The sequence below is a fragment of the Protomyctophum parallelum genome (genome assembly GCF_964188405.1).
Source record: "Protomyctophum parallelum genome assembly, chromosome: 6".
In the NCBI taxonomy this organism is placed as follows: domain Eukaryota; kingdom Metazoa; phylum Chordata; class Actinopteri; order Myctophiformes; family Myctophidae; genus Protomyctophum; species Protomyctophum parallelum.
This window is the reverse complement of record NC_139701.1, coordinates 33,889,788-33,909,927: the sequence shown is the minus strand read 5'-3', so window position 1 is coordinate 33,909,927 and position 20,140 is coordinate 33,889,788. Positions and strand designations below refer to the sequence as shown.

Genomic DNA, 20,140 nt, shown 5'->3' with positions numbered 1-20,140 from the left:
AAAATGCTGAATAAATTCTGATTCCAATAAAATATCTAAAAACAAAATATGTTTCCATAAAGATGAGAGTGAGTAGAACAAAAGTAAATCATTTTTATTCCTGTTATTTAAAGGTTTTAAAAAAACACTTTTTTTGGGGTGTCACGTCACTGACCCACTACAGGATTGCCAATGTATGCATTCATCTAATCTAATCCTCTTCCAATGTGTTGGGAAGTAGGTCAGTGAATTGAAGTGTCAATGTCAATCAATATCCTAGAAAGGGCTGTGACATTTCCTCTCCCCATAGCCAAGTGCAAACATTCACATTCAGAATCAAAATGACACAATGACAAAGACATTTACAATGGAAAATATTTATTTACTCAAGGCAACACAGACATACATTAAAAAAATATGATACTAAATATAAAATGTCTTTAACACTGACATAGCATCCAGAAGACATCAACACAAATAATATAGAAGTTTCTGAAAATGGTAACAAATGTCATTATAAAACACACAAAAAACATTAACCTGTCTCTGTGTTAAAGAAACTCCATCTGTGTTCCAACTAATAGAAACAGAAAAGAACAGAACAGAAATGTCCATTCATAGCAATGCTGTGCTTTTGTGCCAAACATGGAATAGGAAGTAATCATTGATCAATTCATGTCCTAAAGTTACATGACTGTGTGTGTTCAAAGGGACTGGCACTGCAATATAGTTCCTGGCGTATCTCTCCTTTGACATTGTCCGTACATGGCGGTTGTCATGAAAAACTGCACTGTTTGTGGACAGTGCTACATTTGGTGCCTTAAACTCCAACTGTATTTATCCCACAGAACCTGCATTTCAATTATAATTCATGTTCTATGCTGTAGCCGAACAACACTTCTGACATGAGTAACATATATCAGTTTCCTGAGTCTCCTACACAAATCGCTTCCATAATAATTCTGTCAAACAGCCATTATAAGTATGAGCCGAATGGCAATTTAATACTGTATATTTCAACATAAATATAATTTCCATCCAGTGTAATTATAGACACACTTTTCTTAAGAATCAGTAGTGTAGTTGATACACAGGCATGCATGCCATTGTTATATCCGCCTCTGTATATGGTATTACAACAGTGACCCTCAAACTTTTTCATTTCCAATCTACTGTATGCTGTAGAATCCTCAGTGTTCATATAGCTCAAAGAGTATAAATGGAACCAAATGAACTTTTGTGGGCCCATTTGGTTCCATTTTGTACACTCTCAATAGTTACTGTACCACCATCCACTAGCAACCTGGTGTCCCTATCTTGGGCAAGTCTTTTTCAGAATTTCCAGAATTCTTCACAAATAATGAAAATAGAAGTGCTTACCATAATTACCATTGGCCACTAGCCAGTTTCATTCTATCTACAGTACCAGGTTGACAATGATTATATGTGTAGTTTGTGCGCTAGCTGTGTACAGGAGATGACAAGGGATTAAAGTAACATAAATACAAATAAAAAATAAAATCACAAACTTGACAGATGCATTGTATTTTAGTTGCTGTTTTCTTTGCTCATTTGCTCCATGTGTGCCAATCATCCAGCGATTAGCACAGACATGTATTCATACTTTGAAAATGCTTCTCTCTGTTGAGAGAGTCACACAAGAAACTAGCTTCTGGTTATTATCATTATTGACAATAGGCATTTTTGTCACTTTAACAAGATAAAGATATCTATAACTAAAAAGTTAAAGTGAAATAAAGTTGTACTGTTTACACTGACATGGCTGTCAAGTGTGTGAGCGCATTATGTCTGGACTGTAAGGCTATACACGTACACAGTGAAATCCTCAGTGTTCATGTGTAACCCTGAGAGTGCACGAACGGAACCAAATGGACCAATAGGACTGTACTGTGTAACTATGATATTCATAGGCATAATAACCAAATGGACCCATATGGACTGTACTGTACTCAGTGTACTGTGTAACTATGTCATCACTGCCGCTAGAGAGCGCTTTTTCCCTGGTTCATGGTGTTATTTTCTGTGTTGGAATTCCCTGTAGATCGGAATTTTAGAACTGTGTTAGGAAAATAAACAAATCATCCAGGATTTTCTGTCAGGGGGGTGGCTCTGCATCATTTATTTTAATCGTTCAGTTTCAGTTTATTTTTATTTATAGTGCAACATCACCCCAAGGGGTCTCTGTGCACAGCAAATATGCAACAAAAACACAGCAGTAAGGAAACACACACAGAAACAGAAACACACACACACACACACGCTATGTCACGCTCCGTCAAGTCAATGGAGAATAGACGTGTGCATGTATGTTGTGTGCGACATGGGTTGTCTGACTAATTTCTAGCGTTTATTGTGTAACACAATTTGTGTTAGCCTACTCTTTGGGTAAGTTTGTACATTTTGATGTTGATACTTATGAGTAAAATCGCCGGTGATTTGTTTATTTTTCTGACACAATTCTTACATGAGGCGATCTAAGATACCCCTGTGGGGATTTCAACACAATAAATTACCCCACGAACCAGGGGAATAGCGCCCTCTAGTGGCAGTGACGGCAGGACTTCAGTGGTCAAGTTGGCACACTTGTACTGTATGTACACATTTTTCATGTTGATTGTGTCTATAGACTGAGGTTGTCTGTGCTTGTCCAAACGCTGACTCTAGGACATGCATGCATGTACTGCATCTGTGTGCACACGTCTGTACTGTATACGCTGACGACTCGCGCTTTTCTGTTGTGTCCATTATGTGTATTCATGTCATGTCCATGTCAACAACAAGGGTTCCCAAACCTTTCAGGCCGCGACCCGCCAAAATAATCATATTTGATCCATTTGGTCCATAGCTCTAATGCGTTGCATTTAGAGCTATGTTACTCTCGACTTCCACCGCTCGCATGAATGTAGACCAGCCACACGTATAAACGGTACTTCTTGGCCAGAAGGGGATATTTTTTTCACCGGAGGAAAAGTATTCTCTATGAGGCAATACTCTGGGCAATATCGGTAGAAGGCGCAGTGGAGTACCGGTAACTAAAAGTAAGTGTGTGGTGGGGGGCTCAGAGTGCTCCCACTAAGGAAAGTAGGCTATATAATGACACACCCCGCCTTTGTTTTGGTGAGTAGCAAAAACGTTCTTTTTATTTACGCTAAAGACGAGAGGCTGGTCTGCATTCATGCGATCGGCGGAAGTCGAGTGTAACATAGCTCTAAATGCAACGCATTAGAGCTATGGACCAGAGCTAATTTGAACTGACACCCTGACAAGCACTTGGAATTGCTGCCTTTACATTTAGTTTGACTCAGTGTCACAGATAAATATTGTGAAAATAGCCGAACTACAAGCTCAACTGTGAGTAGTTGTGAGGTTGTAGATAAGCTATTTTCACAATGTTTGCCTCGTTCTTAATAATTGACAATTTGGTATTAAAAAGGTCTTAAAAGTCAATCAACTGAAATGTGTAACTTTAGAAATGTGCAGATATCCTGTACACTTATACTTACAGTATACACAGTTGTTATACTGTCGAGTGAGAAAACAATGTTGGACATTGTTGGACAGCTAATCATCTGGGGAGTGGGAACCCCCCCAAATAATTTGGGGATCCCCACCCCATCCTGACCCCCAGTTTGGGAACTACTGGTCTACAAGATCCCTAAGCATTGAGACTATATTCCTGTTTGTAGCAACAGGGCCTGCAGACAGCATTGATCAAACCGTTGCCCAGCTGTAGAAGACAGATAATGAACTCCAGTATGGCCAGGCCCAGTAACACACACAACAGAGTCACGTGCCACTCTACTATGTGTACAGGCTGCAGACACACCGACCATGACTCAGGCTCCAACAGATACCTGCGGCAAACAGGAGAGGCCGAGAGGGAGAGGAAAGAGAGGAAAGCACAAAGAAGGAAGGCAGGGAGAGGGAGAATCAGAGAGAATAAGAGTGGGAGACAGAGGGAGAGTAGATCAGAGGCAACATGAACCTCCGAAAAGACAATGTTAAGAAAGGATAGTCTATCGCACACTATTTGTACATACATTGTGTTATCATGTGGACATTCTTCTTTCAAATTACTGTGGCACTGATTAATTATACCTAAAATAAAATAAAATAAAAAGTGTGCACATAATGAGTAAAGAGAAAACAGGGTTGCGACTCCAGTGAAACTAAAGCATATTATTTAGGTTTGCACCACTGATTTTTAGAAAGGGGTCTTAATGGGTTAATCCACTTACTTCCCTCCCTGCTGTTCAAAGGGGTCCTTCCATCCCAGAGATGTGAAGCAGTGGGGTCCCTCCAACAAGGCCAGCCCTGACATGACAAAACTGTAAGCAGAGCCAGCCAGGCCCACCACAGCCGCCAGCACCGACCCACACATCTGGAGAGAGAGAGTGTGTGTGTGTGTGTGTTGTGTGTTGGGGGCATGGAAGGACACAGACAGACACCAAGACAAAGACATAGACAGAGAGCATGAGAATTGTAAAAAAAAAGAAAAGTGCAATTATGTAACAATTGTGTATGTGTTCTCTCTCCCTGTCAGAGAGTTCCCGCTGCCTGTCCATCTGCGTGAAAGCAATAGCATTTCAAAAGTTTATCTCTGTTTTAGACAGATAAGACAGACGACAGTCTCTCGCTGTCTCTCGCGCGCGCACACACACACACACACACACACACACACACACACACACACACACACACACACACACACACACACACACACACACACACACAGAGAGATAGAGAGCTTAGGGAGATAGAGAACAGCAGCTGCTAAACTGTGGTGTGTTACTGCCTATATTAACAATAGGACCTTTGTGGACCTCTTTGGTCTGGATTAGCATTAGCATTCAATTTCGTACGGACACAGCATTGGCATTATTAACGAGCGTAAATGACAGATTAGATTATAAACGGAAGGAAGGTTGTGGTACTCTCTGCTGCTCTACTATATGACTATGACAGTGGTAGTGAAAAATCTTAAATTATATTTTCAGAGTGACTCTTGACCGAACAGTCGTGAGACAGAATACGGTGAACTTGCTACATAGCCTTCCCTCCAGTGAAATTTGTAACAGTGGTTCTCAAAGTGTGGTTCCAGGCGGTCCTCAGCAAATATAGCATCAAAATCTACAAGATCGCAATGCGCTGTGAGCTTGTAGGTGTGTGTGTGTGTGTGTGTGTGTGTGTGTGTGTGTGTGTGTGTGTGTGTGTTCAGAAAGAAATGTTGACTAAACAAACATTTTAAGAATTCAAATCTTGTAAGGGTGTTGGCACAAAAGTCTAAAGTCTTTTTAGATAGCAGATTCATTTTTTTTACAGAAATCATAGGAAAGGTTTGAGAGCCACTTGTTTGTAGGACCTTAAATAATGATGGTGGTAGGGTTAGTTCCTCACCATTAAGCCCTCATTGTAGCAGCAGCTACATTTCCCCAGAGTGGTGAAGATCACAGCTGGAACCAGCATCTGGAAGCAGAAGGAAAAAAAAAAAGTCCTGCATGTCAGCCAAATAGTGTTGCTCCATAGAACTGTAAAATCCTAAATTCAAATTTAACTCAGATTTGATCCTCTGTCTTGCTACAGTGCAAGTTGCATGCTTACTAATACAATATCGTTGCTGTTGGGCAGATTCACAAGTGAAGCATTTTGTGCTTGCTGCTATTTTTGCTACTTTTGAATCCTGAAAAGTAACAGTTTTGGACATATGAGGAACAGTGACGATATTAGGCTATAATATATTCTCCATTTGTTTGGGATTAGAACAAAGGAGTTATGGACTATGGAGAATTCACAATTAAAAGTTGTATTGATGAAGAAGCCATGACCAAAGAGAGCAGTGCCTGCAGTTCACTTTTGAGTAAGACACTACATTTTAATTAGGCTAATCCAGTTATAATAGAGCACCGAAGTCTGACGTCAATATCGGTAGAGGGCGCAAATCCATGGGTTCATGTAGTTGATTGTAATGTGTATTTGCATTGTAATCCCCATAGGGGGATTTTAGTTCGCCTCAAATAAGAACTGTTTGAAAAAATAAACATGTCACCCCGGACGCTTCACTCATATGGATATGAAGAATCAATTGAACTGACTGAGAGAAAACGCTATTGTCACTCCAACTGAACTAGTTACATTTTCGCTAGAAACTGTATATCATGAGTGACTGACTGTCGCAAACGATACAGAGGCACCTCCCTGACAATAACACTGAGACAGCTTCTTTATTTTTGGACCACAAGGCAATATTAAGATCACCCCATGTTATTCTCCATTGAGAAATTACTTCCGTGAACCAGGGGGAACTAGGCGATAAAAGCTCCTTAGGGATCAATGTGACAAAAACAAAAGAACTTGTCATTCATGAAAAGGAACCTGTGCAGTCCATTACAATTGGTGGACAAATAGTGGAGGTAGTAGACACCTTTAAATACTTAGGCACTTATATTGACAGCAAACTCAATTTCAGTGAAAATACTGACCAGATTTTTAAAACTTGTAACCAACGCCTCCACCTACTACGCAAGCTCAACTCCTTTAGAGTGAGCAAGCATATCATGGAAACAGTCTATAAAAACCTGATAGAGGGAATCTTGACTTTTAACATGGCAATGTGGTTTGGCAATCTAAATGTCAAAGGAAGAAGCAAGCTGCAGCGAATGGTAAATCTAGCCTCAAAAATAATTGGGAAGAGACAGAAACAACTAGTCTATATCTACAAGGAGGTACTTCGTAAAAAAGCTACCAAGATAGCAAACGACCCCTCTCATCCACTCTGCAGCGAGTTCCAACTACTTCCCTCTGGTAGACGGTACAAAGTACCAAGAGCTAACCGTAACATTTTTAAAAATTCTTTCATACCAAATGCCATTAAGGCACTAAATGATACAATGTCTCGCTAGATTAGTTTTCTTTTCCAATGTATCTGCCACTGTTGTCCTGCACTTTTTGCCATGAAAAATAATTGTGTTAAGTGTTGTTGCTGTTGTTGTAACTGTTTGTTTTTTACTGTTTGAGACCGAAGACGAATTTCCACACGTGGACAATAAATGAAACTAACTAACTAACTAACTAACTAAGCGAGTGACGTCAGGACTTTGGCACTCTATAATACTGATAATTAGCCTGGTAATCCCAGTGATCTCCCATTTATGTTTACATAACTTTTTTTAAGAAAGTTTACTTCTGGTGTCTCATAACATTTATGGGGAGCATATTCCAAGCCAAAGAAGCTCTATGAAAAATAGTTCTAATCATACAGATTTGGACCGAAATTGTGAAAAAGCCAATTTACTTGCTCACAACGGCATGTAACGCGAGGCATCGTGAGCATGTATATCGGCTATTTTCACAATGGAATCGAGTTCAACAAAATGTAATAACAAGGGCTTGTCAGGATGCGGGGTCCCAAGTTCAACTTCAAATGTGATTATTTTGGGGGGGATCGCTGAGAACCTTTGTGCTATACGGCCCTCACACCTACATCACACCGCCAATCCCACTGATATGCCCATATATGTAGATCTCTGATCTGTCAGTCCTGGTCCATTTTATGCCCATATATGTAGATGTCTGTATCTGTCAGTCCTGGTCCATTTTATGCCCATATATGTAGATGTCTGTATCTGTCAGTCCTGGTCCATTTTATGCCCATATATGTAGATGTCTGTATCTGTCTGCCCTTGTCCCCTTTATGCCCATATATGGAGATCACAGATGTCATGATGCTCATAAGGGATGCACATTATACTAGGGTGCGATGGATCAGGGTAGAGTAAAGCAACTTGCAATGGGCCTGTTCTTCAAGATATGCAAGTCTACAGAGACACCCAGGTACCTGTCAAACTACTGCAATAACATAAAAGACACACAGGCACAACACCATGCAGAGGGAGCTCCACTGATCTCGTTCAACCCAGATTCGGCACAAAAATAGGGTTGCTACATATGCCACCAATTTATGTGGAATTCCCTACCAGCACGCATCAAGAAGTGTGACTCCTCACCCTCCTTCAAAACCGCCATAAAAGAGCAATTTGTAACTGGTCCCTGTTATTGCTACTAGTGTTGATGATGTCTTTTATATTATTGTACATGTCTTTAAATGGCTCAATGAATTGAATACACAGGACCACAATGGAAACAAGGCCTTACCCTTAAGGCCTTTTGTGTAATCGTTTTAGTAATATAGATATTCCACTGTTACTTTCTTAGCTTACGCATGTTTTATGATAAATGCATTTTTGTGATGTATTCCCATGCTTTTGTTCTTGCTTATTGTAAGTCGCTCTGGATTAAGAGCGTCTGCTAAATGCCTAAATTGTAAATTGTAATTGTAGCAATGTTGCTTGTTTGCTGTATGGGGACTACGGATGTAAATTAGCATTATTGCTGAAGCCAGTGTATTTACACCACATTATGTGCATAATGTGGTGTACAAACATTGGCTGATCACCTCATAGCAATGTTTTGATTGGCAAATATTGAAGCTAAAAGTGAGAGCAGAAACGTGAAGACAGAAAAGTGAGGACGCAAATTGAGTGATTGGCCGGAATGAGATGATGTATGATGATAAGAGCGCCCCTCACTTCACGGACCCGTGTGATTTTTGCTAACCAGTTTACACAAGATTGAACAAAAGCAAACCAGAAACAAAGAGAGAGAGAGAGAGAGAGAAAAAAATGACAATTCTACAATTTCCATTGTATGATGGCATTTCCTGTCCTTCTCCTCCTCACTCCTCCTCACTCCTCCCCCCTCTCTCTCTTTCTCTCCTTCCTCGTCTCTCTTTCCTGCCTCCTCCTCTCTGCTCTGTTTCTCCATCACAGAGGTCAGGGACTCGAAAAATCCCATCCTCACAGAGGGAGGGATTAAGTTCTCAAGGTTTGACACACAAAAGTGCACACACACACACACACACACACACACACATACAGAGAGAAAGAGAGAGAGAGATCAAAACATCACTGCATAAACATCCTGGATGCCCCCCTAAAGAACTATATCCTTAACATACAGGAAGACAGTGTGAGGAGGGAAGGAGAGAGCGTGGGGGAAAAGAGAGACAGAGGAAGGCTGGGAGAGGGAGAAGGAAAGAAGGAGGATGTGAGAGACAGAGGAAGACAGATGGCTATAGATAGATTCATCCCAGAGGGTCCAACTTTGCTCTTTTTGACTGTGAGTGTTCTGCCATTTCAAGAGAGAACCGACAAAAAAAGAAGGAAAAACAGCCAGATGAGAGTTGAGGTCTCAAAGACACAGCATGGTGCGCACAAATCCCCAGAATAACTTTGATGACATTTATAACCTTTCTAATATAAAGTATTTAGCATGTTTGTGGAAAATGTCAATACAAATATTTGAATAATTAGCATGTTAATAGATAGAACATGCTAAAGAAAGGCTAGAATCTAGCCCGATGAATCTTCTATTCACACACAAAGTATAACTACAGACTCCACCATTTTTCTAGTTTGGACGGTATATAGGCTATTTAAGTATGGTTTCATGCCCACTTGCCAAGGAAGAGTACTACAGATGTTGACAGAGAAGTTCAGAGAAGGTCAGAGGGAACTGCAACATTTCTTTGTAGATCTGGAGAAAGCATTATGATAGTGTGCCAAGAGAGGAACTGTGGTGTTGTATGAGAGTCTGGAGTGACAGAGAAGTAACCTATGTTAGAGTGGGGCAGGATATGCATGGAAGTTGTAAGACAGTGGTGAGGTGTTCTATGGGTGTGAGTGACAGAGGAGTTCAAGGTGGAAGTGGGTCTGCATCAAGGATCAGCACTGAGCCCTTTCTTGTTCGCCATGGTGATGGACAGGCTGACAGATGAGGATAGACAGGACAGGTAGAGGATAATCTAGAGAGGTGGAGAACTGGAGATATGCCCTGGAAAGGAGAGGATTGATGGTTAGCCGCAGCGAGACAGAATACATGTGTGTGAATGAGAGGATCCCAAGTGGAACAGTGAGGAAACGAGTGCAAGCATGTTGGAATGGGTGGAGAAAAGTGTCAGGTGTGATGTGTGATAGGAAAGTATCAGCAAGAATGAAAGGGAAGTCGCACTGAGGAAAAGACAGGAAGCAGAGCTGGAGGTAGCAGAGACAAAAATCTTGAGGTTCTCTCTGGGAGTAACAAATATCTTTTTTTTGACACCTGCAGCAAATCATGTATTGTCATCTTGTGACAAAGACTAAGGGCCTAAGAGCCTGCTAGCAACAGGACTACAGTGGGTAGTGGTTTTAATGGACCAACGTTGCCATCCTTAGAGCCCTAAAAGCTTTAAGTAATAAAGTAGGAAGCTACACAGTGACATAAACGGAAGTGGAAGGTTCCCTGTTCAATCATAGACATAGAAGGAAGGGTCATTCGCCGCTGCAGTTCACTGGAGTGACATGCTACTTATGGAGGCACGGCACGCTGCCACTCAAAGTGACTACTGGCAATCACAGCACGTTTTTTCCGGGACTTGGAAGTGATGTCACTGAGGAGGAACTGATGTCACTGAAGAGGAACTGATGATTCTGACAAGTCCCTGAAAAGATGTGCTGTGATTTGCAGCCAGTAGTCACTTTGAGTGGCAGCATGCAGTGCCTTGCCATTTTTCCCCCTCAATATGGCGGTTGTATGTATACACATGCCCCATATCCAGAGGAGTCTACCTTGTTATTTGTCTGTGTTCAATCATCTTTCCTCTGATGTTAATCTAATACAAAGAAAGGCCCTATGTAAATGTACTTAAAAAAAAAAAAAAAGCAAATATGTTGGTGTATAGGGAGTGCTATAGCATAAAGGCCATGGGGTCAGTAATAGCGTTAATCTTTCAATCTGCCTATCAGATGAGATTGTGTGCAAGGCTGACATTTTGGCCTCAGAATGGCACAAGAGGAAATGGGGGTCACTCAAAAGGTTAGGGTTCATTCTCCAGGGAGCATGATGCTCTAAGCAAGTTTCAAAGTCAACAAAATACACTTTCAGAATGTATTGTATGCAAGGTCTTAATATAAATGTTTTTTTTAAATATATATATATTTCTGTTACGTTTCAGTGATATCTGGTCTGTTTTTCTCAGTTTTACCCCTGTCCCTCCCAGACCAAAATGAGTTAATTACTGGTATGTTACATATTTTCATTATTGACTCCACCAGCCGAAGGCATGGGGAGAGTTGTTTTGCAATCCGTCCGTCCATCCGTGTACAGCTAATCTCTGGCACCGTTGGCGCGGTTGATGCCAAACTCTGCACACACACTCCCTGGATGCCACTTGAAAATGTACACATCAATCTCATGGTGGCGCTATAACAGGCCCATTCATGTTTTTACCTATAACTGCACCGATCTGTGTACAACTTTGTATGTTTTTGATCAAATTATCACACAAATCGGTACACATGATCTCTATACGTCATGTGATCAAGACGGGTCTGTTTGATTTCTCATATTCCATCCTGATTGACTACGATTGGCTTCCAAAGTTTTCAGGAGTGTTATTTTAACTTTTTTCTCCACAATATTTAGGATGATATCAGCAGGTTAAGTGGTGGCAATCACGCTACCTGGCACCAGACAGGGGTGTCAGTTCCATTATGTGATAAACATTATTGTTTGTAATAGAAACTGTGCACAAAGTGCTTTTAGTTTGAAACCCCAGTGTTATAGTCCACATTATCCACAGTCTTTCTTTAGCTCACGCTTACAAGGAACAAATATAAATATTGCCTTTTATTATACAATGAGTGTGTATGTGTCTGCAGTTGTACAAACGATCTCGCAGTATCTCTTCCTTTTGTCTTTTTCATGAACAAATGAATGAACTAATCAAATGAAACAGTATATAGAGTGACACTTTGTACATACAAATGCAGTTGTATCTGCTGTTCAACAAGTCTAATCTGGTCCAGGAAAACACAACATCTCCTCTGTTCTATTAGTAAACCAAACAGAACAGCTCCTTTCTGTTCAGTCAATGGGTGGTGGGTACAACTATCACATATAGGGCATGAGGATTTAACCATGAATTGACACACACAACACTCCATTGTTCACAATGAACAACAGAAGCAAACAACTCCCCCAAAAGATGCAATCAATATATTCAATCCACAAACCATAAAGAGGCATTTAGACCTGAATTATATTATTAATATTTTTGATACACATGGTTGATATGGCATAAAAGCCACAACTAATCATAAATGCACAAACACAGTTCAATTTCCAAATGTTAATTTATTATTTTTCACTCAAATCTTGAGTGTTAATTCACATTGTTTTGTGAATTAACACTCAAGATTTGACTATACATTATAAAAACGATACACATACATTAATGTAACTATCGAAAATTCAGGTCCAAATGATACTTTATTTCACATTTATGAATTGAATACATTGATATGTATGAATACTTTTGGTTTAGTACACTAATTGACCCTACAGAATACTGCCCAACGGCCTATACTATGCTAGCTCCCTTTTTCCCTCTACACCAAATGTCTTTATGGAATTTCATGATCTCAAGAGCTTGTATATCTGCTATTTTCCCCAAAAGTTTGGCCCAGAATACGCACACTAGGGTTCATGTGCCGTGGTCAAAGCGATTTCATTAGCACTGGTGTCATAACAGTATTTCGGTCAAAACAGAGTTCCAGAGAAATTCGTGCAAATAGTCAAAAGATGCAGAACTTCTCAAACTATGCTGAATTCAGTTGACCTACAAGGCCACCACAGACTACATATTATTCAGTATAATGTAAATATTAAATGTAGCTGTCCATGTAGCTGAACATATGCCAAAGTAACCAAAATTACGGAGAGACAAAAAATAAGTAACCTAAACTCAGATTTCAGCTGAATGGAACATAGTGATTTGAAGTCACTTGTGACAGCACTAGAACTAGCCATATGGAGTTACATTTGTCTCTTTATTAACCAAACAAAAGAAAAATTAACCAAACAAAAGAAAAACATTTGAGAGAGAAAAAATCTAAACAGAACAAAAAACTATTTTTAATTCAAACAAATTAAAAACGCAATCAAAAAATATATTTGCAAGCAAAAAAAAATAAGATTTGAAAGAAAAGAAAAAATAATTGAGAACAAAACTTTTAAAAATTAAAAAAAAATTAAAATTAAAAAAATTAAAAATTAAAAATTAAACTACATAAAACAAAATACTTACTAAATGTTTGGGTAATAATAATATGTGTTGTGCTAAATAAAATGTTTTTAATGTTTTTTTTCCTTCGTTTGCGAATGAAAGTTTTTTTTTTCTCATTGCAAAACGCCTTCTCTCTCAAAACCTATGTCTTTGGTCTCGATTTTTTTTTCTCTCTCAAAACCTATGTCTTTGGTCTCGATTTTTTTTTTCTCTCTCTTGGATTATTTGTGTGAGGGGTGAAAGTTCAGAAGGCGGGTCCTACGCTGAAAAGATGTAAGACACCTCTCCATTGGCCACTGTCTTAAACCCTTGCTTAGGGTGCAAATCTCAACTGTTTTGGACGGGGGTGGGCTCGTTGGAATCGTGTCGCCCCCCTGGGGGCGTCTTTGGGGGGCTCAAGGTTCAGGGACCCCCAGGGACCCCCTGGGACCCCCCAGGGACCCCCAAATGGTAACTCTGTCATTTCTCAACCGTTTTTGACAGGGGTGGGCTTGTTGTGATTGTGTCGCCCCCCTGGGGGCGTCTTTGTGGGTCTCAAGGTTCAGGGACCCCCCAGGGACCCCCCAGGGACCCCCAAATGGTAACTCTGTCATTTCTCAACCGTTTTGGACGGCGGTGGGCTCGTTGGAATCGTGTCGCCCCCCTGGGGGCGTCTTTAGGGGGCTCAAGGTTCAGGGACCCCAAGGGACCCCCCGGGACCCCCCAGGGACCCCCAAATGTTAACTCTGTCATTTCTCAACCGTTTTGGACGGCGGTGGGCTCGTTGTGATTGTGTCGCCCCCCTGGGGGCGTCTTTAGGGGGCTCAAGGTTCAGGGACCCCGAGGGACCCCCCGGGACCCCCAAATGGTAACTGTCATTTCTCAACTGTTTTGGACGGCGGTGGGCTCTTTGGAATCGTGTCGCCCCCCCTGGTGGCGTTCTCAAGGTTTTGGAGGTTCGGGGACCCCCCGGGACCCCCCAGGGACCCCCAAATGGTAACTCTGTCATTTCTCAACCGTTTTGGACGGCTCGTTGTTATTGTGTCGCCCCCCTGGGGGCGTCTTTGGGGGTCTCAAGGTTCAGGGACCCCCCCGGGACCACCCAGGGACCCCCAAATGGTAACTCTGTCATTTCTCAACCGTTTTGGACGGCGGTGGGCTCGTTGGAATCGTGTCGCCCCCCTGGGGGCGTCTTTGGGGGTCTCAAGGTTCAGGGACCCCCCGGGACCACCCAGGGACCCCCAAATGGTAACTCTGTCATTTCTCAACCGTTTTGGACGGCGGTGGGCTCGTTGGAATGGTGTCGCCCCCCTGGGGGCGTCTTTAGGGGGCTCAAGGTTCAGGGACCCCGAGGGACCCCCCGGGACCCCCCAGGGACCCCCAAATGGTAACTGTCATTTCTCAACTGTTTTGGACGGCGGTGGGCTCTTTGGAATCGTGTCGCCCCCCCCTGGTGGCGTTCTCAAGGTTTTGGAGGTTCGGGGACCCCCCGGGACCCCCAAATGGTAACTCTGTCATTTCTCAACCGTTTTGGACGGCTCGTTGTTATTGTGTCGCCCCCCTGGGGGCGTCTTTGGGGGTCTCAAGGTTCAGGGACCCCCAGGGACCCCCAAATGGTAACTCTGTAATTTCTCAAAGTGTGTGAGAGAGAGAGCTATAGTAAGAAGAATATGCAGATGAATATAAATGGTTCTCTCTGTCTCTCCCTCCCATCAATAAAGATCTATCATAAAAATGTCAAGAGTTACCATGTGGAAGTCCCCAGGGGTCCACGAACCTCCAAAACCCTGATAATGCGCCCAGAGAGGCAACACGATTCCAACGAGCCCACCCCCGTCCAAAACGGTTGAGAAATGACAGAATTACCATTTGGTTGTCCCGGGGGGTCCCGGGGGGTCCCCGAACCTACAAAACCCTGAGAACGCCCCCAGGGGGGCAACACGATTCCAACAAGCCCACCCCTGTCCAAAATGGTTGAGAAATGACAGAGTTACCATTTGGGGGTCCCTGGGGGGTCCCGGGGGGTCCCCGAACCTCCAAAACCCTGAGAACGCCCCCAGGGGGGCAACACGATTCCAACAAGCCCACCCCTGTCCAAAACGGTTGAGAAATGACAGAGTTACCATTTGGGGGTCCCTGGGTGGTCCCGGGGGGGTCCCTGAACCTTGAGACCCCCAAAGACGCCCCCAGGGGGGCGACACAATCACAACGAGCCCACCCCCGTCAAAAACGGTTGAGAAATGACAGTTACCATTTGGGGGTCCCTGGGGGGTCCCGGGGGGTCCCTCGGGGTCCTTGAACCTTGAGCCCCCTAAAGACGCCCCCAGGGGGGCGACACGATTCCAACGAGCCCACCCCCGTCAAAAACGGTTGAGAAATGACAGAGTTACCATTTGGGGGTCCCTGGGGGGTCCCAGGGGGTCCCTGGGGGTCCCTGAACCTTGAGCCCCCCAAAGACGCCCCCAGGGGGGCGACACGATTCCAACGAGCCCACCCCCGTCCAAAACAGTTGAGAAATGACAGAGTTACCATTTGGGGGTCCCTGGGGGGTCCCAGGGGGTCCCTCGGGGTCCCTGAACCTTGAGCCCCCTAAAGACGCCCCCAGGGGGGCGACACGATTCCAACGAGCCCACCCCCGTCCAAAACAGTTGAGAAATGACAGTTACCATTTGGGGGTCCCTAGGGGGTCCCTGGGGGGTCCCTGGGGGGTCCCTGGGGGGTCCCTGAACCTTGAGACCCACAAAGACGCCCCCAGGGGGGCGACACAATCACAACAAGCCCACCCCCGTCAAAAACGGTTGAGAAATGACAGAGTTACCATTTGGGGGTCCCTGGGGGGTCCCAGGGGGTCCCTGGGGGTCCCTGGGGGGTCCCAGGGGGTCCCTGGGGGTCCCTGAACCTTGAGCCCCCCAAAGACACCCCCAGGGGGGCGACACGATTCCAACGAGCCCACCCCCGTCCAAAACAGTTGAGATTTGCACCCTAAGCAAGGGTTTAAGACAGTGGCCAATGGAGAGGTGTCTTACATCTTTTCAGCGTAGGACCCGCCTTCTGAACTTTCACCCCTCACACAAATAATCCAAGAGAGAGAAAAAAAAATCGAGACCAAAGACATAGGTTTTGAGAGAGAAAAAAAAAATCGAGACCAAAGACATAGGTTTTGAGAGAGAAGGCGTTTTGCAATGAGAAAAAAAAAACTTTCATTCGCAAACGAAGGAAAAAAAACATTAAAAACATTTTATTTAGCACAACACATATTATTATTACCCAAACATTTAGTAAGTATTTTGTTTTATGTAGTTTAATTTTTAATTTTTAATTTTTTTTATTATTTTTTTTAAAAATTTAATTTTTTTTAATTTAATTTTTTTTTTTTTTTTTAAAGTTTTGTTCTCAATTATTTTTTCTTTTCTTTCAAATCTTATTTTTTTTTGCTTGCAAATATATTTTTTGATTGCGTTTTTAATTTGTTTGAATTAAAAATAGTTTTTTGTTCTGTTTAGATTTTTTCTCTCTCAAATGTTTTTCTTTTGTTTGGTTAATTTTTCTTTTGTTTGGTTAATAAAGAGACAAATGTAACTCCATATAGCCACTCTTAAATTGATAATTCATCAAAACAGAAGTGCAGAAAAGAGAATAATTGTCTTGGTTCACTAGGGACAATTCTAGGATCACACTTTTAGAGGGGCCCCTAAGGCTATCGGATAACAAAATTAATTATTTCAGCATAACAGTTGCATTAAAACGTTAATTATTTCAGCAATATGTCCTTGTTGTCCCATTAAGGACTATGAAAGTGTCTCAAAACAAAACTGATGGGAAATGTTTATGAATGTATTATTATGAAATTTCAAATGAGCCATTCCAGACACAAGAAGAGAAAAGGAAAGAGATTTTCTATGATGCTACTGATGGTAGGAGGATGGAGGACAGCCTACCACACCTAAAACGCAAGTTACTATTAAGTTACAAAATCCAAACACAAAACCATATACTTGAACATGCAGCAGCCATACTGTCAAAAATAAGTGAGGGGGCTTTGTATTAATTATGAAATGAAATGTAGGGGTGCTAGAGGATAAAAAACGTCTAAAAACAGTCCTTCCTCTTTCAACTGAAATGTCTATAATTAGCTATAAATATAGAGAGAAGATTGACCACTTGAACCACTGCCAGCATCCATATTCCGGGTGTAACATTTGCCAGAAATAGATCTACAAGCTCACAGCGCGTCATAATGCGGCACACCGTGAGCTTGTATTTTTGGCAAAGAGATATAGATGTACACTAGGTGGGAGGAAAAAGTGGTCCAAGACAATTAGTTGTAACTCAGGTCCATTTTGACTAAGAATAGAAGGGTCTAGAAGTGGTTCAAAAGACCAGAATACTTTCTACTCACGAGCAGTCCTCCGCCTCCTAGTCCGCCAAAGTAATAGATGAATTTGGCCAAGTGGCCCTCCTGGATGTAGGTGATCTGTCCCATGGGGAACAGCAGCAGCAGGTTGGCCACGATGGAGCACAAGGCCAGGGGCAGCAGGGCCAGCCCCAGGGACCTGGCGAATCCCACTGAACAGCACATAGCAACAACCCCAAAAACACACCACCGACCGCAGGGACGAGAGCACGGCGAGGGAATGGACAGAGGAGAGAAAGCGACAAGGAGGAGGGGTGGGTCAGGCCAGCTGGAGAGGAAATGAACAAATACTGATGGGGGCCTGAAGTGTGTGTGTGTGTGTGTGTGTGTGTGTGTGTACTGTACATACATAAATGGCAATTTCCTCCCTTACAGAAGGATTTCTGCCATGACGCAAGGCACCTCAGGAGAGCATACATTTAGGCCCATGTGGACGGACACACACACACACACACACACACACACACACACACACACACACACACACACACACACACACACACACACACACACACACACACAGGAAGGGGGCTGAACAACCCCTGTAGAGAGCTGAGCCAGAGAAATATGACAAATCCCACAAGAACAGAGACCACTGTGTGTGTGTGTGTGTGTGTGTGTGTGTGTGTGTGTGTGTGTGTGTGTGTGTGTCCTCTTATGCAGCAGGGCTTCACACAACATTCTGCACAAAAGAACTAAGCTCCCTCAGAAATATTGTGTCTCATTAACTTCTGTTTCACAGTATCTCAATTCCACTTCTAAATGGAAATAATTTTGCCTAGCCCACACACACACACACACACACACACACACGCACACAGAGCATCTGTAAACACAATGGGCGTAGAGCAGTGTAATCCTATAATGCAATTCCGAAAATGTAGCAACAATATTAATACATTAAAGTGAAAAAGTGTATCAAGTATGTACAGTTTGTTATTGCAAAAACATTTCTAAAATAACCTTATTTGTTGGCAAAACAAAAAATAAAAACAGTATGAACATATACAGACACTAGTAGTGTATAAATATAACTATACAGTATGTTGCAGTCAGGGGGAAAGTATCCAGAATAACTAACACATAATATAATGGCAGAATAAATTAGCAACCAGGCGATACAGAATACTTGCGTGGTCAAATATATGTATACACTATACAGTACAGAGTACAGTGCAGGAGATGTGCAAGAGATGTTTTAATAAAAACACAAAGTGTGTGCTCTGTTGTGAGTTGTAAGACAGAAGACAGTTGACCTGACAGTCCTTGTTCAAGGCTGTATCAGTACCTTCTCGCTGACTCTCTGGATCAACATAACTCGGCACCTCTATCTAGGTCAGCAGGTCATGACAACTCCTACTGAATGATACTTTGTGCCCCCTTCATTTGGACCTACCTGCATGTGTCAAGAGGCTAAGTGAGTGAGTGCGAGTGTGTGCGAGTGTGTGTGTGTGTGTGTGTGTGTGTGTGTGTGTGCGAGTGTGTGTGGTTTCATATATTATTGTAATGAGTTTTATAATCCAGCTGGAATGCATCAGATCCAGATCAACTGGGCTGTAATCTGGAGTTGACAGCTAATGAGGCACACTATTACATTCCATTAAGGAGCTTGTTTAACAGGCAGCAGGCAGGCCTAATTAACGCAGCAGTGTTGGGTGTGGACAGAACACGTGGTTCTGTTCTGGTGCTGATGGCTCGGCACTGGAAGGATCGGGGAAAGTAAGGAGATCAAAAGCAACAGCCCACTCCAACTTGCTCTTTCTACTACTACAGATTTACCATTGATGCTGCTCTCTGCAAGAGCAGACATACAAACGAAAATACATGTATGGGATAGGGCATTAAGCAACTAGTCGACTAGTAAATCCACTAGTCGACCTTGTTGGTACTAGTTGACTAGTTGATAAGAAAAAAAGAAGAAAAGTTTTATTTATTTATTTTTCTCCATTTTGTAGGCCTCAAGATCAGGTAGATTATAGTTACTAGCCCTTCGCATTTTTAAGTTTTTTAAATGTACAAATATTTATTTCCAAAAAAGAAAATAAACACACAACTAGTCGACTAGTAAACTAGAACTAGCCAAAGGCGACTAGTCGACTAGTAAACTAGAACTAGCCCTAGAATGCCCTAGTATGGGAACCTAAAAACACCCTTACTGAATGGACTTCAAATTAATGGAAATCAAGATTTGTACTTTATTAGAGTAGCATAGTATAACATACATGATTAGCCTACAATGTTCACTTGCATACAGTCAGCTTTACAATACAGGGACCCTGGAAGTCATTTTGGCCTTTTTTTTGTCTGCCCAGGCAGAATGATGTGGTCAGGGACAGGACAGCAAGGCGTGTCCCTGCTGCTAAAAATACATTTGCCGATAGATAACACACACCGCCCAGTGTCACACATGCATAGGTGCTGCACATCATGGATAGACATGATGTGCACATCATGGCGTACGCGCCATAATATCACAAACACCCATCCATCCATACAGAATGTACACAGCACTATTATGAATAACAGAGGGTGCATGATGGCATGCCCATACTACAACATGGCTGTCTCTCTCTCTCTATCTTTTACTT

At 42.5% G+C, this 20,140-nt stretch overlaps 1 protein-coding gene across 1 annotated transcript; it reads right to left on the bottom strand.

Annotated features, from left to right (window-relative positions):
- Positions 1-340: 340 nt before the first annotated feature.
- On the bottom strand, positions 341-17,779 carry tm4sf18 (transmembrane 4 L six family member 18). Its single transcript, XM_083767073.1, has 4 exons — positions 17,538-17,779; positions 5,398-5,466; positions 4,239-4,381; positions 341-3,854 (listed from the first exon to the last, which is right to left on the bottom strand). Exons 1-4 carry the CDS (start codon positions 17,715-17,717, stop codon positions 3,656-3,658), a joined length of 591 nt encoding a protein of 196 aa, XP_083623199.1. The 5' UTR covers positions 17,718-17,779; the 3' UTR covers positions 341-3,655.
- Positions 17,780-20,140: the final 2,361 nt, after the last annotated feature.

Excerpts from the sequence above, each read along its gene's own strand:
- tm4sf18 (XM_083767073.1), bottom strand. The coding sequence starts at position 17,717 with ATGTGCTGTTCAGTGGGATTCGCCAGGTCCCTGGGGCTGGCCCTGCTG. Across the intron at positions 5,467-17,537 it reads TAGGAGGCGGAGGACTGCTC|ATGCTGGTTCCAGCTGTGAT; the intron begins GTGAGTAGAAAG and ends TTCTGCTTCCAG. Across the intron at positions 3,855-4,238 it reads TTTGAACAGCAGGGAGGGAA|GTATCTGTTGGAGCCTGAGT; the intron begins GTAAGTGGATTA and ends TGTTTGCCGCAG.